The 25708-nt window shown below is 48.7% G+C and overlaps 1 protein-coding gene across 1 annotated transcript; it reads left to right on the top strand.

Moving 5' to 3' along the window:
* MAB21L3 (mab-21 like 3) lies at positions 1-21863 on the top strand. The gene is made up of 6 exons (XM_056106559.1): positions 1-85; positions 7868-8008; positions 11307-11598; positions 15078-15256; positions 15554-15748; positions 21630-21863. The coding sequence occupies exons 1-6, from the start codon at positions 38-40 to the stop codon at positions 21861-21863; spliced, it is 1089 nt and encodes a 362-aa protein (XP_055962534.1). The 5' UTR covers positions 1-37.
* Positions 21864-25708: the final 3845 nt, after the last annotated feature.

The following is a 25708-nucleotide window of genomic DNA, read 5'->3' as shown; positions in this document are numbered from 1 at the left end:
CTCTGGGTTGCTCAAACTCAGGGTTGAGCAAGAAGCCATGAAATCCCTGACTGCTGAAAACTTAGAAGAGTGCCTGATGAGTAAGGTAAGACAGATGCTGTTGTTTCCCCCTGCACCTCTACTTGCCTCACCCTATTCACCCCTCCACTCCTCACTCTTCACTGCTCCTCACCCTCCATGCCAACCCTCCTCACCTCCCTCTACCCTTCCCCTTCACACCCCTTCCGATTCCTCCTCACTCTCCACTACTCACCTCTGCTCACCTCTTCTCACCCCTCTACTTTTCAGCCCTCTTCTCACGCCATCCCTCTCACTGCCACCCTTCCTCATCCCTCCTCAGCCCTCCTTACTCTCCATCCCCCTCTTTGTCCCTCCCACCTCTCTCTGCTGCTCCTCTTCCCTTTACGCCTCTCACCCCACCAACTGTGAGTCAGATATGTAAACTGTTCCTCAGAAGCCCGAGATGATCAACCCGACAAGGGTTTAGGGACTTTAGTTTATGACTCTCGTTGAGGTAGCTGGGGGTCAAGTGTAGAAAGAGAGTTGGAATTGGAGTTGGTACTCAGCTTTCTTCTCCATAAAGTGGAACTCAAATTAAGGTGTTAGTGGGGTCATTGAAAAAGAGTGTGTGAGGGCTAGAGAGATAGCACAGGGGTCTAGGTGCCTGCTCTGCACATGACTGACCTGGGTTCAATACAGGTAACACATATGGTTCCCTGAGTACAGAGCTAGAAGTAAGCCCTGAGCACTTCTGGTTGTGGCCCCCCAAGCCAAAGCCCACACCAAACCAAACCCAAAAAGAATGTGTGAAATTTTAAGCAAAGATGTTTGGAAACTGGAATAGAAGAAATAGCTCAATTGACTGAATGTATGCTTTGCATGCAGGAAGCCTGGATTCTGTTCCTAGCTCCACATGGTCACCCAAACATGGCCAGGAGTGACCCCAAGCCCTGAGCCAGGAGTGACCCTTGAGCCCCAAGTTATAAGTAACCCCTAAGTCATATGTGGCTCCAAAACCAGAAAAGAAAAAAATTAAAATTATAAAATCCTTATTAAAAATACATATACATATATCTCCTTATATTTTGTTTTACATTGAATGTAAATTAATTTCTTACCTGTAAAGTCATAAGTTCTTTATCCATTAGAACTTAAGGAATCATATATTACCTTTGTTCTGTCTAGTCTAGGGCTTCTGTGCATTTCCAGGTAAACGTAAAAGTCATTATCATAGCACTCAGTAAAGCTGATTCTTTAGGCAAAATCATTCAGAGAGTAGGGGCAAAGAGGTTAAGACATATTGCTTGTGTGGGGCTGGTCTGGTCCATGTAGCCCCCCCCGCCCACAGCACTCTAGATGTGACCCTGAGCCCCTGGTTCCCAGAGGGAGACTGAACCTGCTGAACACCTCCTGGGACCCACCCCTCCCCAAGTCAGGAGAGATACACATAGAAAACTTCAGATGATAGAAATGATCCAACACAGTGACTTTCCATTATTTTCCTTTCCAGTTCTCTAAATGGAAAGAGTGTTGACCGACATTTCCCCTAGTCGTGTGCTTTCAGACAGGAAAAGGACAAACCTTGTAGCCAGGCATCCGCAGGTGCCGGGACACAGTACTGCTCTCCGGTCCCTGCATTCGGCAGCAGGACTTCTGAACAGTGTCACAGCAGTAGTCTCCTGCCTATGTCCAGATTTTCTTTGCTCTGAAGAGTATTTAAATTCTTCCAATTCGTAGCAAACATTTCAAAATAGTGAGACTTTTGCAATGACATTAGATTTCCAATCTTCGGGAACTTGGGGGAAAGATTGGAAATCAGCATTCGGAGTCTCCTCTGGGCTGGAGCTGAGTGTCCTGTGTGTGTGCTCGGCCTCAGGACCAGCAGGGGGAGCACACACTGGCTCCTTGGTGATCTCACCCCCTTGCACCATGGGTGAGCAAGTTCACAACTCCTGTCCCATGAGAACACACTAAGACAGGATCACAGACCTGAGCCCGGGTCCTGCCCAGGGGAACTAGCTTCTTACCTGTAAAGTCTGCAGTAGTCTGGCTTAGCTCATCCCTCAAACTCAGATCAGCACCAGCTTTCTCGAGTGAGATTTCCCAGACACCCTGACATCAAATGGTCTTCCTCTTCTGAACCCTCATTCTAATGATTCTAAATTTTTTTTTGAGAATTAATTGTACATGGACTTCTCTTTTTTATTTTTATTTTTTCATTTTCTTTTGTTAGGGTTTTGGGCCACACCTGCAGATGCTCAGGGATTATTCCAGGCTCTGCACTCAGGAATCATTCCTGAAAGTGCTTGGGGGATGCTGGGATTGAACCCAGGTTGACTACATGCAAGGCAAGTGCCTTATCTGCTGTACTCTCTTCTGACCCCATTTGTACACAGACTTCTGAAACCTCTCCTACTATTGCTTTGAATGGCAATTTAAATATCAGATTGCTTTGTTCTTTTTATAAATTTCAGGGGGTCTTTGCTGCTCTCTATTCCCCCTCGACATTCAACACAATATCTTTGCATCTAGGTGGTCAGATATCTTTAGGTTTGTTGGAGATTATGCAAGAGTCCTGTGAAGGAACTGGCAGGTAAAGAACCCAGACAGGATCCTGTTCATATCTAATCAACAATCATGTGACACATGTAGCCGACCTTATTTGTAGAGAGGAGCAAATAGTTCCCCTCAGAGGAAATAATTAGCCCAAAGTTTCAGCTTCAGAATGAAGGTGAGGCCTCACCCTTGTCTGCCGCTGTAAAGTCGTGTTTTCTTCGCTATCCCCACCCCATGCAGTAGCCTGTCATCATTCACTGAACACATGCCTAATGCAAAACACTGCACCAAATCCCGGGTCTGGGATGTGGTCTGCTGACTGACACAGAAACTAGGTAGCCCTGGGAACTTTGAGTGCAGCCCTATCCCCACCAGCTGCTTCCTACAACACTCCAAAGGTTCCACTCAAGAACAGAGGCATCATGCAGTGAAAGTTTGATTCCAAGGCTACAGTGAGGGTTGGACAGAGCTAAAGGGGATCAGAAAACACACATTTCACCGTAAGAGGAGTGAGGTCGGGCTGCTGGGCATCAGAGGTTTTAATGAATGGAGAAGTGCAGCAGAGACTGCAGGCTGAGGTAACACCATGCAGGCAGCTGGGTGAGTTTGGAGCCCACTCACAATTCCCGTGGGCAGTTATGTGCATGGACTTTAGAATTACCTGCCTGGGTGTGATGTCCAGATATGATCTACTCATCTGCTTACAGTAAATGAGAAGCTGTGCCATTTGCCTACACTGTCTGAGCTTCACTTTTTTACCTATGCTGTCTTAGCTACACTTTTCTCATCTGTAAAATAGGGAGAGTCATAGGGTCCTTAAGGGATTATCAGTAGGCTGAAAAAATAACCTGTGTAAAGTATCCTATGTAGGACAAGTGTGCATGGGTTTAGCTCCATAGTGCTGTGATTCTTGGACACTTGAGAGTTGCAAATTTCCTAACATTTAGCTCATGGAAGGATTAAGATGGGGGGATGATGCTTGAAAGGCTACAGTCTTCCCTATATCCCTGAATTAAAGGCACATCCCTTTAAATGATTTTCCTCTCACTCACTGCACTGGAGCACATGTCTTGCACATGGGAACCCTGGGTTCCATCCCTGCTGCCATAGGGTACCCTGAGCATCAACAGGATCAACCTGCTCACCAGGCCAGTGTAGTTCAGAAATAAAAATGTATTCTCTTATAAAGACCAAAATGGGTCTGGCCTTAAAAAACAGAACAAAACAAAAAAACCCTGGGCCTGGGGAGCTAGCTCAAGTGGGTGGTCTGTGGGAGGCCTGACACCAGCCCCTGCATGTGGGGCTCTGCGGCACCACTGGGAATGCGTCCAGTGATCCCATAAAGGTTCCTACCGTTGACTTGAAGACAGTTCCAGAACCAAAAGTCAGACTCTGTTGTTTGAAAGGAGTTGTTAGACCTTCTCTCCTCAGTGACTCTCGTCATGGGCACATGCTCAGGGGAGGCAGCAGACCCGGATGGCTTCCTGGCCTGCAATTCCTTATTGCCCTTCTCTCCCTCTCTCAGGAAAGCGTGTCGGAATGCCAGAGAGTCAAAACAGTGTCATGACTAAGAATAACCTTGAATCCTTTGCAATTTGTATTTGAAACAGTAAATTTTCCATAAACCCAAGCTATTAATAGTATCAAGGGACATGTGAGACAACAAAGGGCCTGGTACTGTGGTACTGGAATTGGAGACGAGAAGGGGAGGGGACCCCAAGGTGAAGGCACATGTGTACATGTGTGCCCTACAGATAGGAAGGCTCCCCTGAAGAAATGGATTGGTGGTTTAGTTCTCTCTCTCTCTCTCTCTCTCTCTCTCTCTCTCTCTCTCTCTCTCTGTATGTGTGTGTCTCCCTCCCTCCCCCCCTTTATCCCTCTCTCTCCTCTCTTATTCATGATTATTGTGGTTTGGGGGCCACACCTGGTGCTGCTCAGGAAGTGCTTAGGGTACCATGTGGTGCCAGGGATTGAGCCCAGGAGCCTGTGTAAAAAATCCCCACTCTTGGGCTATGAAAGCCCCTCACGTACACAGGGATTATACGTGAAAGGATGTTCTCGGGCTCTCTGGGCACCTCTCTTGCCTCCCAGGTTCGGTGCTCTCAAACTGCTTCTCCACCCGGGTCTTGGACGGACGAAGGAAGAACGAGGGCCAAGCTGATTGCTGATTAGTTGTCGTTTATTCAATCTCTCATCTCTCCCAGTTCTCTCCAACTCTCTCTCTCTCTCTCTCTCTCTCGCCCCCCCCCCCATGAGTCTATTCCTCTCTAACTGCGCAGTTCTCTCTGCTGTCTCTCCCTGTGTTCTCTCCTTTTCCTTCAATCCTCCTTTCTCCCTGCAGCTGCTCTTTTTTATCCTCTCACCAACCACCCCAACCATGCCTCCCCATGGGAAGCATGATCAAAAATGTTTTTCCAGACTCCCCAACCACTTGCAACCACAAGGGCAAAACAGCCTTTAAGGTGTGTTTCTCCTCTCCTTATACCTGCAACTTGATTAGCATCTTTAATTCTATTTTCTAATATTTATCATTCTGTATGGACACAGTAATAGACACTTTTAGATTATAGGGCGACTCTCCTGGGGACATCTCACCACACCACAGACTGAGACTACAGTGCTCAGGCTGGATCAATCATTCCTAACCCCGCCAGTCCAAATCTAATTATTACTTTTGAATCATGACAGAATTTGTCCACGGCCAAGCTTTTAACTTATAGTTAAGCATTAGGTCACTTTGGCCAGGCCCATTTAGATATCAGGGTAGCTCATAGCTCACCACTTGCGCTGGGTCCATCCAGTCCCTCATCAGGACCCTGCTTTGGGGATCTAGGAAGTAAGGGCAACTGAGGCTTAAGTTGAGAGAGTGGATGTCTGGTAGGTATATTATCTGGAGTCAATCAACTCGCAAGGCACAGGCTTATCTTTTTAACTATCTTCCTGTATCCATACAAAAAGCAGTTGCTCTGAAATAACTAACCATGCAAAGGACAGTAAGGAGAAGAGAAAGACAATATTTACAAGTCAGCAGAGTCTAATCAGGAGACAAAGGTAATTGATAGGTTGGGGGCAATCAACAAACACAACTCCCAGTGGCCAGAGAGGAAGGGCAAACTAACATTATCCTACACAGGAGCCATTGAAAGCTTCAGCCTATCTGTCGAGCTCTCTCCCCACTGGGAATGGTTCTTTGCATAAACACTCTTAAGTAGGTAGAGTCTGCTTGCTAGTAAAGGATCATAACTTTTTCTGGGGTTAGTGTGGTAGGAGGATCTGACCTCATCTAGGCTCTGTCCCTTGCTCATTAAATACTGTCTACTCTGCCTTTGTTCTGCTATATCTGAAAATGTGGACATGGGTTTAAACAAAAACCCTGTCTTTGTTCACTGACAATCAAGTGATTGTGGTGAGGGGTAAAACTGAGTCACCTGAGGTCAGGTTTGTGGGTTTTTAATCCCAGGTTTCTTAAATGATATAGACCCTCTGAACTGTTTCCCGTGACTTTGCCATGAAGTGAATCTGGTCACATGGCAGTTTGGAGGCTGCCGCTGGTACCTTACTTATATCCTGAGGGTTGAGAGGCAATAAAGGGGTTCTGGGGCTGGCTCTCTGCTATGCTCAAGCTCCCTTTTTCCACCACAATCACCCACTGTGAAGTTGCCTCTGACCCTCACCCTACTTGTCCACACCTTGAAATGGCCTGGACTTGCTCTATCTCGTCAGGCTCTGGTCAGGATAAGTGAAGGGGGAGCAATCTGTGGTTCCTAGGCTATGCTTAACCATGGGAGTGGCAAGAAGTACTGAAACTGAGCTGGGAAATCCCTAGCAAAGTACTGGTTACATCCCTTCTGGCTGGTGAACGGCTAGTGACCCCGCAGTGATAAAGACCTGCTACAGGACTGGAGTGATAATACAGTTGGTAGGGCAGTTGCCTTGCACACGGTCAACCTAGGTTCAGTCCGTGGCACCGCAGATGTTCCTCCAAACTCTGCCAGAAGTGATCCCTGAGTACAGCTGTGTGTGCCCCCTCTCCTCCCTGCCAAAATAAAAGAAACTTCTTCCAAAAGTGGGGATGGTTTGGAGGAGAAAGGGTTGCCCATCGCCTGATGGGAATGAGGTTCTGCTTGGTCCCTGATAGCCTGGTACTATGGACACACCAATAGAATTAAAAGATTTGTGAAGTTATCTTAGTTCTCATCATATTCTGAAAATTTGACCCACCTTTCCTTCCTTCCTTCCTTCCTTCCTTCCTTCCTTCCTTCCTATCTTTCTTCTTTCTTTTTTTCTTTCTTTTTTGGCTTACTTCTGACTCCATGTTCAGGGATCACTACTGGAATACTCTGGGGGACCATATATGATGTCAGGGATTGAAACTGCATTGGCCGGCTGTGTGGAGGACAAACACCTTCTCTACTGTACTCTCTCTGGCCCCAGACATGACTATTTCATAATACTTCTTCCCACACATTACACTGACTGCTATCTAGTCACCCTTTATATTATTTTTATTTTTAACCTCTGTATATGATCAAATTTCTGGCCCCTGAGCAGGTCCAATGTCCCCCAGTCTTCCAGAGTGGCTTCTTCTATTCTCTGCCAAGGCTGAAAAACATGATTTCTACTAGTTCCTTCATTTTTCTACAGATCATGTCCAGAATCTTGCTTTTGCAAGATGTGGCCAGGGACCACTCAAATGTCACCTCCCAGAGAAAACTTTCCTACCCCCAAAACTAAAATAGCAGCCCCTCAGGACTGGAGATGTGGCTAAGTGACAAGGCCCTGGGCTTTGATCTCAGCTCCATATGGACCCGCAGACAACACCCAGTTCCCTGAGCACTGCTGAGTAGCACCCAAAATAAGAAAACAGCAGGTTCTTTCTGCTCTAGTCCTGTACCTGTGTTATTTTCCCTCATGTGATTTATCATACATAATATACACAAGTGTGCACTCATACATGACTATATATACATGCATGTACACATAACAGGCATGCACAGAGACACAGACATATATCCCACCTATTCATACTCCTGCATCTCTGTCTTGTTCCTGCCTCCTTGCTCACCACGGTGCTCTGACTGAGGCAGGCAGGGAGCCTGGGAGGGAGTGCTTCATAAACGTTGGTGCTGCTGATGAGGAGAATGTTGAGGTGCTGATGAATGTCATAAGACTAAAGTTCATCTTCCCTGAGTCCATGGGAGGGCAGAATCCTGAGCTAGTTCTTTAGCTAGCTGGTTGCCTTGGAGTTTCCTTTGCCTGTGTCATGGTGGCCCCCACAGAACTAACCGCCTTTACCGTTCCTCTCTCTCAGGTAGAGCAGAGACGCCAGCGGCTTTCCCAGATGACAGAAGAGGTGCAAAAAGTCATCCACCGTCTGACCACAGAAATAAGCCTCCAGGACATTAGATTTCAAGCCGTCCCTTATTCCGACACATGCAATGGAAACATTAAAGTAAGTTAGTTCTCCCCTATTACCAAGTCCCAAGCCTGAAGCCAGGAAGTGGGGGTGGGGTGGGACTCAGCATGTGTCAGGCACTCACACCACAAGGAGTCCTCTAGAGCAGACACACTTTATAGGTGTTCTCGCATCAGAGCCTCAATATGCCGAGTTTGAAGATGGAAAAACTAAGTTTTAATAGAAGCCAATGAGGGGCTGGAGTGATACCACAGCGGGTAGGGTGTTTGCCTTGCACGCGGCTGACCTGGGTTTGATTCCCAGCATCCCACATGGTCCCCTGAGCACTGCCAGGAATAATTCCTGAGTGCAGAGCCAGGAGTGACCCCTATGCATCGCCGGGTGTGACCCAAAAAGCAAAAATAAAATAAAATAAAAAATAAATTAAAAAAACCCAATGAGAGGCCAGAGAGATAATACTGGAAGTAAAGGCACCAGCTTTGTGCACCTCTAACCCCAGGCACCACACGTAAGCCTCTGAGCACTGCTTGATATGAGCCCAAACCCAAAATAAATAGTTGATTTTTTTTTAAGTCAAGGACCAAAGAGATAGTATAGTGTGTAGATGCCTGACTTGCACACTGCTGATCTAGATTAGAGCCTACACGTGTTTCCCTGGGCACCACCAGAGGTGTTCTCCATGTACAGAGTCAGGAGCAAGCCTTGAGCACTATAGGTGTGTCCCAAAATAAAAATTAAAACAAAAAAGCAAAACCAAAAGTCACGTGACTCAATTGAGTTGTGCTGACCTAAAAGCCAGAATTTAGATCAGGAGAATCCCAAGAATACTCACTCTGATTAGATTCAGGTACACACCATCTGTCTATTTAGTCCCTGCTGAATAAACTGGGGATGAGGGAAGAAAACTCAGAGAAGTGTTGGTGAGAAAAATCGTGGAAAGTGGTAGTCTATGGATCTCAGGTAAAAGGAGGATGAAAGTGAAAGTGCCATTAGGAGGTGCAGGCCAGCCTTGCGGCCTGAACACAGGCTGAGGGGGTCACTCAGGGCTGTCGGCAGTGGGGTGGTACAGCATGTCTGCTCTGGAGTGGGGGGTCTGTTCTCCCTGGAATGAGGTCCTCCAAACTTGGTGATAACTTTGTGGAACAATGTCACCATTAGAGAAGTGAAGCTCTGCATTCTGCACCCCCATGCTTCTTAATCTCATTTTAATGGACTCATAACAACTCCTCTCATCTATAGCAAACATAAACATGTCCATGCCCTATTTCTCACACCAGACTTTACATTTCTTGGTTGTTGAGATCATGGTTATTAATGATTTTATTTTATTTATTTATTTTTTTTGCTTTTTGGGTCACACCTGGCGATGCACAGAGGTTACTCCTGGCTCTGCACTCAGAAATCACCCCTGGCAGTGCTCAGGGGACCATATGGGATGCTGGGAATCAAACCCAGGTCGACTGTGTGCAAGGCAAACGCCCTACCTGCTGTGCTATTGCTCCAGCCCCTGATTTTATTCTTAACACCCAGCCTACTGTATGGTGTCAATCACAGCTGAATGAATGAATGAGCAAATGGGTTAGTACCTAAACAAAAGGTACTGACAGCTTATCTAGAAATTTCAAGGTTGGAGTGCAGCAGGACCATATACAAGTTTCTGGGATTTATGGATTTGGGGAGAGTCAGATCATAGGAAATTTACCCAGATGAATATCATGATACTGAATTGGATTCAAATGAGTCAGAACCTCATTTGCTCACCTCTACCTATTCAAGCAACCTAAATTAGACAAATATAGACAAGTGCCTAGAAATAGAAATAAAGTATAACTAACTTTTTCTAAAACTATCCAATGAACCATCCTACTGTAGCCTCAGTAAGAATTTATAGCAAAATATATTTTTCACTTACGCATCATAGCCTCAGATTAAATTTTGAAAATAACTTCATTGGGGTATATGAAAATAGCTTTTTATGTTGTTATTGAACAAATTCGGCAATATGCATGTATTTTAAATTCCTCTTTTCAGCAAGTATTTATTAAGCCCTATTTACAAGACTTGCATCATGACAGTTGCACTGTTTGTGCTAACCAGATTCAAACAAAGGGTAGATTTTAAATGCAGTGTTTTAGATCTCCACCCTCTTTTTTTCATTCCCAGACCCTTTCGCTATCAACACAGAAGTGGGGAGGGAGAGAGACCTGGTAACCAAAGCAGAAAATATTGTTCTTTGAGAGGGAGACCCTCTCAGTTGCTGCAGGTCTCTATTCATCCCTGGGTTGGCCATGACTGAGCACAGGGCAAAGGTTAACCATGTTTCACTGTCAGAATTTCCATGAAGAGGAGGTAACACCCCTCTCAGCAGCTGACTGTCAGGAAAGGTTCAAGGTGGAGTGGCTGCCAGGTGATGTGGTCAAGGAGCAAATTCCCTTGGGGAAATGGGACTTTGACCATTGTGTGTAGCTCAGATCACTTTCTGACTTAACTGGTTCCTACATTGAAGGACCCTGTAGATTTGATTGCTTCTTTTTCCTGACTAAACTTAGAATCTTCTCTATAGTCACTTTGTCTGAATCAACAGGCTTCATGTGGAAGATACAGCTCAGCTCAATATGCTTGATGCCCTGGCACTGAAATAAAAAACCAAACAGGCTTTTATTTCCCCTTTCATTTTAAGGTTTAGTTATTAATCCTGGCTGTGAATCTTCAGCACAGACAGAAAGAAAGAGGAGTATTTTGTGTAATTCTTGCACTTCCTCTCCCATCCCTTTCTCTGCTTTGAAATATCAGATCTCTACCCATTTCAGGTCATTTATGCTTCACTGAGAGAAAGCAACAATAGAAAAACAACCTTCCAGCTCACCCTTAGAAGCTCTGAGCTCAAGTCCTAGCTCTACCACTTCCTCAGTTCCTGGGGAGACTTGGAGCCCCTCTTCTCGGGGATGTTCATAAAGTTCATCTCCTAGTGGTCTATGAAGATCAAAGGATCCAATGCATGGGAAACACCCAACTTAGGCCCTCATTCCATGGACGCTGGTTTCTTCCTCTGCTTAGCCTAAATTTTAAGTGCCCTCCAGAGTTCTAGGTCAAGTTCACTCTTTTGTCTCACTGATTCATGAAGCCAAGGACTTAGTGAGTTAATGTACGTTCCTGATGCATTGCAGTGAGCCGAAGGCAGACCAGAGATGAACTCCTCAGACCACAGCCTCTGGGCGTAGCATCTGTCCATCTCATTACACCCGAGGTCTGAGCCTCCAGCCAAGCTGCCTGCTCTGCAGGTCTGGGCTGTGAGGATTTCTCATCCTCATTCTTTCTCCTTCCCCATCCCCAGGTCTTAGCGCCCACTCAGTTCCTTGTCACAGTCCCAGTGAAAGGTCTTGCTGGTTACCGGGAAGCTCGAGAGAGGCGCTGGCGATACTACACCCTGCAGGGCACCCGGCTGCCCTGCCCGCTGAGGGAGCCCGAAGATCTGCAGCAGTGGCTGGAGGTGGACCAGTTTGTGAAGAGCCTCTGGCAGTGGCACAAGGCAGACGTGAACATTGAGGGGGACATCGTGCCCGCCAAGGTCCTCCAGGTGTTCCAGAAGTTGGTGGAAAATGCGATTGGAGCCTGTCACCTCTCAGGTGAGCTGAAGAGAAGAGACATTTCTGGCAGTTACCATTTTTTCCTAAACAGCCTGCGACCTGGATGTTCCCTAGAGCACGTGTTCCTGCATGGAGCTGACATTGCTGTGTCATCTCAAGTGTTCAAGCCCTTGATACGAATGATGAATTTTTCTCTTCTCCCGTCACCAGCCCAGAGGGTTAAGCAGATCTTTCCCTGTGTAGATGGAGGAGTAGATGAAAGACTCTGTACTTTTTCCTTGATTCTCACTGAAATAGTTGGTGACTGTTTTGTTTGATGGATTTGGAAACTACACCCCATAGTGCTTTGGGGGCTACTCAGGCTCTGTGCCCAGGGATCACTCCTGGCAATCATTCGGTGATCACATGTGATGCTGGAGGTTGAAATGGGGCTAGCCACATGCAAGGCAAGCGCCTTCACCCCTGTCCTAGCTCTCCGGCCCTTAGTCACTTAACAAGCATTAGGACTCTTAGCACATTTCCTACTATATACCATCCGGCCATCTGCACAGTCCCAGGTATTGAGAATCCTCATCTGGAAACCACTAACTTGTACTAAAACACAAAATCCAGATCCCTTAATGAACTAGCAAGGTTTGACAGTCCCAAACTTAGACTACAGGACAGTGGAACAATGTGCATACATGTGCACACGTACTCAGAGTTTGGTTTCTTCCTTTCTTTGCTTTTTGGCCACACCCAGTGTTGCTCAGGGCTTACTCCCGGCTGTGCTCAGAGGAGCATATTAGATGCCAGGATTGGACCCCTGTCCTTCGATTCCAAGGCAAACTCCCTACCCACTATACTATCACTTGAACTCCTCGTAGTTTGGTTTCTCCAGTGTGTTTCACGAGACCCAGTCCTTTCTCATTTACAATTTCAAATTGGGGAAAAAAATTCATTTTCTTCGTTATGAAAAGTGTTTATAAGCCAGTCAGAAAGAGTATGAGAAGGACCACTAGAAAAAAAATGACAAAATATGAATCGCAGAAAAACAATATAAATGGCTAATAGGGAAAAAAAATCTTCATTTAACAAATATTCCAAGAAAGGTGGATTAAGCTACTTAACATGTTGACAGGAGAGAGTAGGTGTGGTTGTGGTTGGGGGAGGGGTAAATCCCAGAGATTGGCTTCTGGTACACTGTTCTTGGAAGTGTAAATTGGTGCCTTCTTTTGAAGGGGCAATTTGCCCATTTTTATTTTTATAATGTGTGTTATCCTTGACAGTTCAGCAATTCTACTTCTAGAAAGATATTCCTACATGTACACAAAAATGTATGCTAAGACTATCCATGACCAAGGGTTTATAAGAATAAATAAATAGAATTATCAAAAGGCTAACAAAGGAAAATAGACCAAATTAGACTAACTCTGTAGTGTCCAAAGATACAGTCTGTGTTTGTTTGTTTGTTTGGTTTTGGACCTACACCCAGTGGAGGTCAGGGTTTACTCCTGGATCTGCCTTTGTGCTCAGGGATCACTCCTGGCAGGGCTTGGGATGGAACCAGAATCTGTTGTCTTACCTAGAGAGGTGATATCTCTCTAGCTTCAAAGACACAGCCTTTAAAAGGAATGAGGATCAGTAGGTAGTATAGAAGTTAGAGTCTGTGCACCTGGCATGTGCCTGACCCAAGTTTGATCCCTGGCACCAAGTGGTTCCCAAACATTTCCAGCTGTAGCCCTGGAGACCCCAAGTTCCTTTCGAATGGCCCAGGAAACTCTTGCATTGACCCCCCCCCCAGTCCACTTGGCCAAGAATTGCCCATGTGACCCTCCTGGACTCCTAAGCACCACGTGGGAGGTGCCCCCATGTAAAATGAGAAAAAAATGAAAAAAGAATAAGGTATGTGTGTATACATACATAGAGTTATAAAAAATGCCTTGCTAAATAATTAAAGGAAAATGGCAAAATGCTGAAATTTGTAGTTCATTTGTTGAGAAAGAAAAGTATTTGTGTGTACATTTCCTTGTCTAGACAGAACCGTTCGGAGAGGTCTATAATAAAAATAGTTCATGTTGAATACATTTGTCCTCAATGTAGGATGCATATATGGGTGACTGGATTCAGTTTTTGCAGCAACCGATAGAGTAAGAATTCCTTTTTTAATCTTTTTTGCACATGAAAATCTAATATTTGGAGACCTTAGGCATACGATTAGAGGGATTGTAGAGATAGTACAGTAGGTAAGGTGTTTGCCTTGCTTGCTACTAATCCCAGTTTGATCCCCAGCACCACACATGGCCTCCTGAGCACAAAGTCAGGAGTAATCCCTGAGTACCTAACCCTGCCTTTCAAGGACCCCTCCTCCAAAGATCAGACATCCAGTAAGCAGAGCAGCAGGACGAGGGTGAGGCAGGCTGGTTCCTGGACTTGCTCACCTCTTCACTGCATTTGCTCACCTCTTCACTTTGCAACACAGTTAATAGTGAGAGTAAAAATAAGAGATTCACACATGGCTGGCATGAAAAGGTGCTTTCAGTCCATAATACTGATGCTCCAGACAACGTTACATTCCTGCCAGCACCACTTTGATGAGAGGCAGACAATAAGTTCTTCACCATCCACCCCAGCCAAGGAGAGGAATGTTTTTCTTTTGAGAAGCCTGACACAATGAATGGATGAATTTTCATTTTCTTCTCTTAGCAAGGGAAAGGGAAAGCCAATCCATCCCAATTCCAGACTATTCGTCCTTGTCTACAATGGAAGCACATAAATAAAAATTGCTGTAATCTTTGACAGAAGGAAGACTAGATTAGAAATGAATTCTATTCTACAAGCTGGAAAGCTCTACTCGATGTGTTTATTTTCTCTCTTTGGTTGTAATGAGGCGAGGCGGGGGGGTGGGGGGGGAGGCTCTTTTGTGCTCTAGGACCCAGAAACCAGTGACTCTGACATCCTTGGAGGTGGTGAGATGGACTTACAATAAACATATCTGCGGCTGGGGAGATGCAATGGCTGGTGGGAGTGACGGCCCCAGGAGGGTGTGGCTTAGATGAGAAATAGTTCAGCCCAGCTCCACCAAGGGCAGAGCATAAGAGGGGGACAGCCTGTTCATAGGCCACGATGGAACGTCAGGTGAGCGGGCAGGAAGGTGGGAGCATGGCCGCATCCCTCTCACAGCAGCAAACACTGACGCTGTCTGTGGACTTACAGTGGTTTCTCTCCTTGAGGCTTGTGAGAAGAATCTATTCATTGAAAAGAAAACACCCTAAAAGCCTTGTTTGAAAAAAAAAAACCTTGTTTGGGCTTGGAGAGATGGGTACACAGGGTACACAGCCAATCCAGGCTCAACCCCCAGCACCACCTAGGGTCCTGAACTCCACCAGGAGCGGTCTCTGAGCGCCGAGCAGGAGCAAGCCCTGAGCTCCACTGGGCGGGCACCACTCCCCGCAAAGAACGCCTTGGCTGGTCTTGCTCTAAACCCTCTGCCCTTTACTGTGCTTGTTGAGCTAAACGTTCTCCTGCCTCCCCGCCAGGGAAGGTCTGCATGCTCTCCAACAGCAGTGCGGTGACGCTGGAGCTGGAAACTGCAGGAGGCCCCGTGGAGCTGCAGCTGGTCCCCGCCATCGACATTCCCAGTGCCTGGCCCGAGAAAGCCCGCTGGCCAAGGTGCCTGCAGCGCTGGCCTCCCCCTGAGAGAGTGAAGTGCATCAAGGTATGGCAGGAGGGAGGTAGGGAGAGGGTGCGCGGGCCTTGGCCAGCTAGACCAGAGCCCTACCAGCTGCTGGATCACGCGCTGACCCCCCCCCCCCCGCCCTGAAAGAAACACTGCTTCCCCAGCTGGGGTGGTCTCCCCCTGCCACACACCTGAGACCCTGTTGGACGTGCAGACCCCGCCGGCCCGAGCTGGAAGGGCAGGACCTGGAGTCTGACCCTTCGAGGGCTGTGCCCGCTCAGGGGTGCTTTCTGCCCACAGCAGCTTTCCTCTGACGCTCCACTTTGTCTCTGCCAGTCATTCGGTTTTACCTTGCTGGCCGGCTCCAGCTACCATTGGCAGCTGAGCTTCCTGTGGGCAGAGCACGAGCTGCTGGCGCAGCTGGATGAGGATGGAGGATGCCGCCGGAGGTGCCTCCAGGCGCTGAGGCAGCTGGTGGAGGAGAGCTGGTGCCCCGGACGGAGGCCAGTCGTCACAGCCCACCACCTGCAGGTGAGCGGGGACGCATGCAGCGCGTGGGCGGGAGTCGGCCCGCAGACTCTCAGGGGCTAGGGAGGTTGAGACTGGGCACCAGCACGATGACCCACCCCACAAGTGATGAGGATTCGATGCCCTCAGCCCATACACATCTGCCCCACAGGACCACCCTGTCTGCCCCCCCCCCTTCCTCTCCCCTCCCTCTGCCTTTCCCTCTGTGCTGCCCTCTGTCTCCGTATATTTTGTTTGACTCAGCCACCGCACATGGGTGCCTGCTCTGGTCAGAATAGATTTCAGTGTTGGGCTGGCTGGAGGAAGCCTCCATTCCCAGCATCCGGCCCTTCTCTGACTCCTGGTCCTGTGCTCAGGGATCACTTCAGGCTCGGGGGGCCATATGGGATCAGCCACATGCAAGGCAAGCACCTCCTCTACTATCTCTCCATGCTCCATTTTCAACACTTGGGGTGGGGGTTGGAGTCACAGCTGGCTGGACTCAGGGGGCTCTGTGGGGTGCCACTGACCCATCCAGGGACAGCCGCCAACAAGGCAACTGCCTGAGAGTGGCCTCATCCCCACGCCATTTCCCTGGTCTGGGGTGGCATTTAGCCAGCAGCTCAAGCCTCAGCCAATACAAACTTTCCCCAGTGTTAGGATTCATCCCACGGAGGGTGCCCAGGCCCTGTGCAGCCACCACCCACTAGGTGAGCTTCAGGGTTTCAGACCACTGGGCAGGTTCATCCATCACGAAGTGGCTTCCGCCTGCTCCGGTCTGTCGTGCTCCACTCCCTGCCTCAGGCTGTGGCTTCTCCACACCAGCTCCACCCAGCACCTCGTCCCCAGTTAGAGGCGAGGGCAGGCCAGCATGGCGCCTGCTCTGGGGCACTTCACAGAAGTGTTCAGAGCACACAGGTGCTGCTGGGGCCCTCAGGAGGGGCTGGTGGGCCTGGGAGGGGCTCTTTCATTCAACCACACCCTCCGCTTCTCTCTCTAACTGTGAAAGGCGCGTAAGGACCCCTGAATCGGGAGGTGCCTTCTCTCCACAGCCTGCACAGCCCCCCAGCTCATGGGAGCCCCAGCACCCTCTCTGACCTGAGTATGGTGAGCACCGGGTCCAGCCTGGCCCGTGTGTGTCCTGCCTGAGGGATGGGAGTCCCATCGAGTTCTGCATTTCCCTTCAGGGGGCTGTGGGAGGACAAGACCCATGGCAAATAATGCTGGATCAACCGACTGGACAGGTCAGCACTGTGGCCAGTTTTCTAGGAGCCACCAGTATTGATCCCAGCATTGCTCAGCAGGACCATATGGTACTGGGGGTTTAACTTGGAGCATTGTGCAAGCAGGGCCTGTGCTCAGCTCCTTGATCTCTCCTCCTGGCCTGAGGATATCCAGCATAGGCACCTTAAGACAAATGCTCTATTTGTCATGCTCACTACTGCACCTCAGGAATTCTCCCCAGACTTTGTACAAAGTATTTGCTCAGTAAACATTTGTTGATTGAATGAATTCACATCTTATTCATTTTATTTTTCCTTCGTGAAACTGGTTAGGTTTTCTTTCTTTTTTTTTCCTCCCCATAACCTGTCCTTCCTGACCTGCCCCTGGATCTGTTGACATCTTATTTCTACACCTCAGGGACTTTCTTTGGAGTTTCAACATCTGTGACCATCCCCAGGCACATTTGCCTCATCATGTCACTCTCCTCCTTGACCTGGGAGTGCGTTCTCTGAAGACACTCTAATTTGTTTTGTGGATTGAGCTGCATTCTTGTTTGCCTTTCCAAGGGCACTAGGAAGGGCCAAAGTTGAGAGCAACTTCAAAATCCTCCCTAGTGACTACTTTCCTTGCTCGAGGCTGACTCAGGATCGACCCAGGCACTGCAGATGGTCCCCTGAGCACTGCCACGCAGACCCCTGAGCTCTGTAGTCAGGAGTCCTGAGCACTGTCAGGTGTGGCCTTAGAACAGAACAAAACCTAAACAAAATGAACACAATAAAGATGCTGAAAAATGGCTTGAATACGGTTAGGCAAGATTAAACAGGACTGTCCAGGGGCTCACAGATCATTAATTGCTCTCAAAACAGCATTTTACCCAAGGATTTTCTTTCGGTAGCCTAAGATCATTGAGAGCAGGGACTAGAAAGGTAATACAGAGGGTAGAATCTTGCACAGTTGACTGAGGTTTGATCCCTGGCATTCCATATGGTCCCCCTGCCAGGAGCACACACTGAGCAGTGGCCCCAAAATAAACAAACAGAAATCACTGAGAGCAGCATTTCTCAATTGGGGACCACATGCCTCCTGCTTTCCATGGGTCTAGGATATTTTAGGGAGGTTACAGGTGAAAGTCATGTAAATGGGGGCGGGGGTCAATGCATGGAAACCAGGACAGCAGGTGCAGGAAGGAAGCAGGCCGGTAAAGAGTGCGGCCAGGGAACCGCTGAGAAGCAACTTTCTAAACCTCATTGTTCTCTGTTTTAGTTCTTCCTAAACCATCTTCTTGGTACAATAGAATTGTGCATTCCCAAGAAAAGTCATTAAAAAAAAAAACCTAAATTTCCCTTTCCCTTCCCTATTGCCTGGCCCCCAGGTCACACACTCCATGGCTGAACCTGAGGCCTGGGGTCTTGTCTTGTGGGTGGTGCCAGGATCCCATGGGAAGCTCCTGGGACTCCCAAACCGCGTTGGAATGGCACCAGACCAAGATTGAGCCCACACCCTCATGCCGCATGGTGACAGCACAGCTCCACAGCCACACCTGGGCCTGAAGAAGATTCTATTCTAAAGGTTCTTTGGGGATACCAGGCCCAGAAGGAAAGCTGCCAGGTCTCTTCTCCTCATCTGCCCGCGGTGCCAGGGTCGAACTCTCATAGTCAGGGCTCTCTCCCTCCAGAGAGGGCAACATATGAACATGCCAGCATCCAAAGAACCATGGGGGCATGGCCCACTTGCCAGGGGAAAGGGGAAGAGAATGTGTGCAAGCCAACACCAGGACAGGCATGCCCATCATGGTCCCCTGATGTTGAGTCTGACCTGTCACTGGTCACCCAGCAAGTGTTATACTGTCCTCCCTGAGAAAACCAAAGGGAACACACGCTTCCCTTTTCCTGATTTTTGTGTCCCTCAAACCCTTCTCAGGAACCCGGGCTTCACTCTAGCAGGCTCCGTGCACCCAGGGCCGGGGAGATGAAGGCTTAACTGCAGGAGAAATTAACATGAGTTTGTGGTATATAGATTATTTTGACTAGCATGAAATTATCTCCAACTCATTTACTCCAAATAATTTAATGTTCATTAAACCATGTTTGAGATCTGGCTATGAACCTCAAATTCCTCTTTCACTGTTTAGTGAAGACTCTATTTTAGGGCTGAGAGTAGTTCAGTGGTAGACGCCTGCCTTGCATGTGTGAGATTCTGGTTCTGATCCCCAACCCCCCCCAATTATCCCCCACATACACACATACACAGACTATATCTTAGAAATACTAAATATATGTTTTGAGAACCAGGGATTCCCAAAAATTATTTGGTCTACTGATCCCATTTTGGGAAAAAATATAATTGAGAACATCCCTGGAAATCTGCCTTTTTAAAGTAAACAAATACTAAGTACCCCCCAGTCGCAGCTGAGTGTGTTTGCTACCACTCCCTTCTCCCAGATTATTCCAGCACCCTTTTAGAAACACTGATCTATACCATAATATTAATCATCTCACTTAGAAAATATTGATTATCTCCCATGGTTCAGTCTTTTTGTTGGATGCTAGTGTCCTAAAGATGATTAAACTAGGTCTAGGGGTCAGAGACAGTACAGGAGATGAGGCACTGGCCTTGCATACATCTGCATTGGTCATGATCCTGGTACAAATCCCTGGTACTACATATGGCTCACTGAGCACCACCAGGGGTCACTCCTCTGCACAGGACCAGGGAGAGTCCCTGAATACTGTTGTCAGGTGTGGTCCAACCCGTCCCTGATTTCCAGCCCAAAATAAACACAATAGGTTAGTCTTCTACTCTAATAGAATTTCCAATCTAGGTGAAGATCTCATGCAAAAATAATGAAACTACTATTGTGATTATTATTACTACTATTATTATTATGGGGGACTGGAGCGATAGCACAGTAGGTAAGGCATTTGCCTTGCACACAGCCCACATGGCCAACCTGAGTTTGATTCCTCTGCCCCCTCGAAGAGCCTGGCAAGCTACTGAGAGTATCTCGTCCACATGGCAAAGCGTGGCAAGCTACCCGTGACATTTTTGATATGCCAAACACAGTAACAAGTCTTAAAATGTTACTGGGCCCTCTCGAGCAAAATTGATGAACAATGGGAGAACAGTGACAGTGACAGTGATTATTATTTATGAGAAGGAAATAGTCCAGAGCAGGAAGTGGACAACATGGAGATTTGGGTCAGGTGGTTGCATTTTCTGGACTAAGGTGTGCTCCTACAGGTCTGTAGGTGTGAGGCTCAGGTAGGTGAGAGCAAGAGTTGCTGGAAGACTGAGGGCAAGACTAGGCTGGGGGGGTGGGGGGAGAACAGAAAACAGGCTGTGAGAACCAGACCATGGCATGGGCTTAGGTTAACAGAAGCTGGGGAGACTTTGACGTTTCAGAAACAAAAAAAGGCACAGATTCATATTTCAAACAGAAGGAGTTGGCTATAGTGTGGATGATGACAGTTGATTGAATGGTGACAGGAACAGATAGAGAGGGGGAGAGAGAGAGAGAGAGAGAGAGAGAGAGAGAGAGAGAGAGAGAGAGAGAGAGAGAGAGAGAGAGAGAGAACAAGGATTAAGGCATTTGCTTTGCATGGTACTGCACAGATAATCAGTACCACAACTAGGAGTCAGTCTTGAGCACAGAACCAAGAATAACCCCTGAGTATACCAGGTGAATATCGGTTCTCCCGTTGTTCATGAGTATACCAGGTATGTCCTCAAAACTCTGTCCCGGGGGCGGGGGGGAGTGGCGGAGGAGAGGGGGCGGGGAATAGGTGCAGACTGGTTAGGTAGCTGTTGCAGATTCTGGGTGAGATGGGGTGGAAAAAGTCGGCGATCCTGCAGGAAGGGAGCTGGGTTTGAGAAACGCTTAGGAGAAATGGCAGGGCTGGATAGCAGTGTGAGGGTCAGAACGAGTCTTGCCTAACAGGCTGGAGAAGCCAACCTGCAGACAGAGCAGGTCTGCAGGGAAGCCTCGAGGTGACTCTCAGGTTTCTAAGAGATGTGGGGAAGAAGGTCAGGGTAGAAGTGTAGGCTGTGGGGCTAGGGAGGGAGATGTTGCAAGTCCCTCCTTCCCTGCATGGCACGGAAATGAAAGTTGCCCTAGCAGAAGAAAGAGCGAACAGGAGAAAGAGGGTGTGGGACCGGAACCCCAGAGAGGACCACAGCTAGAGGCAGGTAAAGGGGAGACAAGTGTGAGGTGCATTGCAGTGCTGAGAGCACCTGGAGATCCAGATGGCTGGAAGCCAGGGCTCCTAAAGCCGGAGGGAGAACAGGGCTCTGACGGGGCATCAGGAAGGGTCGGGGGGAGGGGCTGGACACAGCAGCCAGGAGAACAGTGGCCGGGGGAGAGTGGCCAGCATCTGAGGGGTGCTGGGAGGATGGTGGCTGGGGGAGCGGTATTGGAGCAGGCTGGCCCAGGGCCAGGGGAAGCAGCCCAGTGACTCTCCAGTGAGATGGTTCTCAGAGGAGCAGCTGAGCAGAGCGGTGTGCCAAGGACATTGCAGACAGGAGCAGGTCTCCAAGCTGCATGGAAGAGGGGCATCAGGCATACCTGGTCTCTAGCTGGGAGCCCATGGGGGGGCTTTGCCACAGCTGGGAGTGTATGGGGGGCTGGTGGGCAGGCTGTCAGAGGGAGTCCTGAGCGCCTCCCTCCTCCACTCCCCCCCCGCAGACCGTGCTCTTCTGGACCTGCGAGAAGTACCCGCGCGGGAGGGACTGGCAGGCCTTCGGCGAGGCCTTGCTGCGGCTTGCGCGCAGGTTGCACAGGTGTTTGCGGCAGCGCTTCCTGAGGCACTACTTCGTGAGGAAGAGCAATCTGCTGCGCCACGCCAGCCCCCGCGAGCTGGACGCCGTGGCCCAGAGACTGGCCTGCTTCTTGAAGGACCCGCGGCCCAGCGCTCCCTGAGGCCGCATTGCCCCCGCGGAGGGGCCTGTCTTCACCCCCTGCAAGGGGCTGGGGGCTGGGTGCCGGGGTGTCGGGTCCACGGAGATGCGACCTTCGGAGATGACACGGATTTCACCAAGAACGGCTTGGTGAAAGGGTCCCTTCAGAGGGAAGCCCAGGCCCCCTGGGAGTCTGACCCAAACCCTTTGTTCTCTTCAGCTACCTCTCTGAAGAATGGCTCTTGCTGCCTCCCAGACCACACATCTGCACTGATGACAGTTCTGGGTTTATTCCCCTCGCTCAGGCCCTGACGGTCTGCGCGGGGACAGAGAAGCCTGGAAGCCAGGCATGGGCCACAGCCACTAGCCATGAGCTCTTTCTCTCTCACGGGCCAATCTGTTAACACACTCCCCTGGGGCAGGGTGGCGGCAGGGCGAGCCAGTGCACTTCCCTGGGGAAGGCCTTGGGGACACACCAAAGAGCGCCCACTGCTGCACTGCCTCCCTGATTAAACGGATCCCCTGACGGCATGGGCGCCTCTACAGCAGTCTGTGGCTGGGTCTGCCCCAGTTTCTCTGAGCAGAAAGAGTAGCTGGATGAGGAGGGAGAGTCAGGGATGAAAAGGCTACCAGTCCCAGCCCAGCACATTCCCTCCCTCTGTTCCCTGCGGTTGGGGGCGGGGGAGGGGGGTGTCTCCTCATGCTCAGGGAATGAAGCTGGTTCCGTGGTGGTCTGCGAGAATGGCTTTGGGGACACTGACCGTCAGCACTTTTCTTTGCTCGTGTCCTCCAATGGTTCATGGTTCATGGATAAGAACTCAGTAAGCTTTGGGGACACAGTGAACAAGCAAGGACAGAGCTCACCTGATGGACAGACCTGGTGGCAGAGACAAGAAATAAATAACGGGTGAATAAAGCCAGTGGCTACAGTTTGTGGCCAGTGCCCTGAAGACTACACAGAACACTGAATGAGAGTCGGGAAGAGATGCTTGTAAGATTGAGAAGCCGCGGGCTGAAGGGGAAGGCAGGGAGGCCTGGGTGGACGGGGATCCGAGGGCCTGCTTTGACCTGAAAGCAGAGAAGGAATCTGTATTTCACTCTACAATCAAAGATGAGCCTCTGGGTCTCTCCCAAAACAAGGGTATCATAATCTGACTTTCACTTGGAGGAGAGAGTGAGGGGGGTGGTGGATAAGCCCCACCCTGGAAGAACTCAGGATTACTCCCAGCTCTCTGTTCAGGGATCACTCCTGGCTATGCCAGGGTACCCGAGATCACACCCAGGTCAGAGTGTGCAGGGAAAGCACTAACCAGTGAACTACTCCAGGCCCTGATTTGCCTCCAGTCTAACAACTACATTAAAAGGATTGGGGGCTCGCATAAGGGTCAGATTACCTACAGACCTTGGGTCCCACCCAGTTTGAATTAAATGAGGTCCCCAAGGCCTCCCATCCTGTTAATTCTGACCATTAACCCAGAATTCCAGCCGTTCTTGGTGAAATCAGTGGTTTCTTCCAGCATTTATTTAATGCTTTTACACCCAACAAAAATTTTAAAAACATTTTTAATTGATTGAGTTTCTGTGATTTATGACGCAGTTATTGATGGTTCCCCATGCCTATAATTCCAACACCACACCCATTACAAACAGAGGCATTCTTTGTTACTTAAAACACTTCCACCAAATTTATAACAGTGAAACGTCTCAAAGTATATGCTCCTGATCTTTCTCCTGAATAAAAGTCATATTTGACATTCAAACAATGATTGTTGCAGAAGTATCTTAAATTTGGGGTCCCTGTCACATATGATATTAGGGCTTTATATTTTAAACAATGTTTCCTAGCCACTAAGTTTATAGTTTTTGAAATCACAAAATAATAATATGCCAGTGGCTTGTTTAGTCATCAAAACTTGCATGTAAATTTTTATACTGCATCTTGGGAAACATTTTGGGGTTTGGAGGGCAAACGTGATGGCACATGGGGAGTCACGCAGGTGGTGCTGGGACTCCTGTGTGTAAAGCGAGTGGCTGACCAGCAGAGGGTAGCAGGGGGCCACGCAGGAAAGAATGCGTTTCCCACGCAGGGGCCAGCAGGGGGCGCCCTTCTCGGCCGGACTCCCCATCTAGCCTGTGGGCAGCGCCCGAGCCCTGCACAGCGCTGCGGAGACGCCCTGCCCGCACCTGGGCTGAAAAAGCCCCCCAAATTCAGCTCATACTTTAAAGGGAGGCTATGAGTCCAGCCTGGACACCACAACTGTCCAGACTTTATGAATCTGTTTCCACGTGTGTGTCGTGACGGGCAGACCTATTTTTTTTTATGTACTTTTATTTATTTATTTTTTTAATTTTTTTTAAATTATTTAATTTTTTTTTATTAGTGAAACACCATGAGGTACAGTTATAGACTTATAAATTTTTGTGCTTGGGTTTCAGTTATACAATGATCAAGTACCCATCCCTCCACCAGTGCCCATCCTCCACTACCACGGGTCCCAGCATCCCTCCCACCCCCCATCCCCCCATCCCACTCTGCCTCTGTGGCAGGGCATTCCCCCTTGTTCTCTCTCTCTTCTTTTGGGTACTGTGTTTTGCAAGAGAGGCATTGAGTGGCAATCATGTTTGGTCTATAGATTACTTTTAGCATGCTTCTCCTACCCTGGGAGGGTCCTCACAACACCCTTTATTTGGTGCTCTCTTCTCTATCTGAGCTTCCTTTTCACCTAGCACGTGTGGCTGGCCTTCAAGTCATGGAGCAAAATTCCTGGTACTAATCTCAGCCATTCCTGAGTGTTAGTCTCCCGTTTTGTTGCTTTATGTTCCCCAGATGAATGCAATCTTTCTGTATCTATCCCGCTCTTTCTGACTCATTTCGCTTAACATGATACTTTCCATGTAGTACCACTTGTATGTAAATTTCATAACTTCATCTTTTCTAACAGCTACATAGTACTCCATTGTGTAAATATACCAAAGTTTCTTTAACAAGTCATCTGTTCTCGGGCACTCAGGTTTTTTCCAGATTCTGGCTATTGTAAAGAGTGCTGCAATGAACAAACAATTGCAGATGTCACTTCAACTATACCTTTTTGACGGGCAGACCTATTACCACCCAACAAGCCACACACACGTGCTGAGATCCCCACCCAGCGCCTAGAAGTGGGTTGCAGGCGGGGGAGGCTCTCTAGGGGCTAGGCAAAGTCACAGTGGGACCTGGACCTTTGTCAGCCTGGGAGCATGGAGACACACACACGTGCTGAGACCCCCACCCAGCTCCTAGAAGGGGGCTGCAGGCAGGGCAGGCTCTCTAGGGGGGTGGGCAAAGTCACAGTGGAACCACGACCTTGGTCAGCCCAGGGAGCGCCGGGAGAAAGGACTTTCCAGCAGCCTGAGGAGGGTTGAGGAATGGCCAGCTCTGGGGGCACCTTGATCTGGGCTTCCAGGCCCGGGACAGGGAGGTAAGTCAGGCATCCCATAGAATTTTATGACAAGCCCAGGGCAACAAATGCAGAGGAAGTACGTACCTCTGGCTCGGATAAGGTGAGCACATGGGGTGACGGAGGTTCAAAATTCTTATTCAGTACACGGCACACAGGGTTCCTTTGCTATTCTCACGTATTCCAGCACCACTAATTATGTCAATGTTTTTTTTTCCTGAACATTCCACAGACCAAAACTATAACCTGGACCAGCAGCACTGCATCTGAGCAGCACCAGGTCATTAGGCCCAGACTCTGAGCTGTCCGGTCTGGTCGGCCGAGTGTGTCTGGGAATGCTCTGTGCTTGGGAATTTTCAGTCCCAAGAGTAGATCCTACAGATCCTACCAAACAGGAATATTCCACTCTCGAGAGCAGGACAGAGCTATG

This window comes from Sorex fumeus, unplaced genomic scaffold (assembly GCF_029834395.1).
Source record: "Sorex fumeus unplaced genomic scaffold, SorFum_2.1 ptg000131l, whole genome shotgun sequence".
Lineage (NCBI taxonomy): Eukaryota > Metazoa > Chordata > Mammalia > Eulipotyphla > Soricidae > Sorex > Sorex fumeus.
This window is presented reverse-complemented; position numbering and strand designations above follow the sequence as displayed.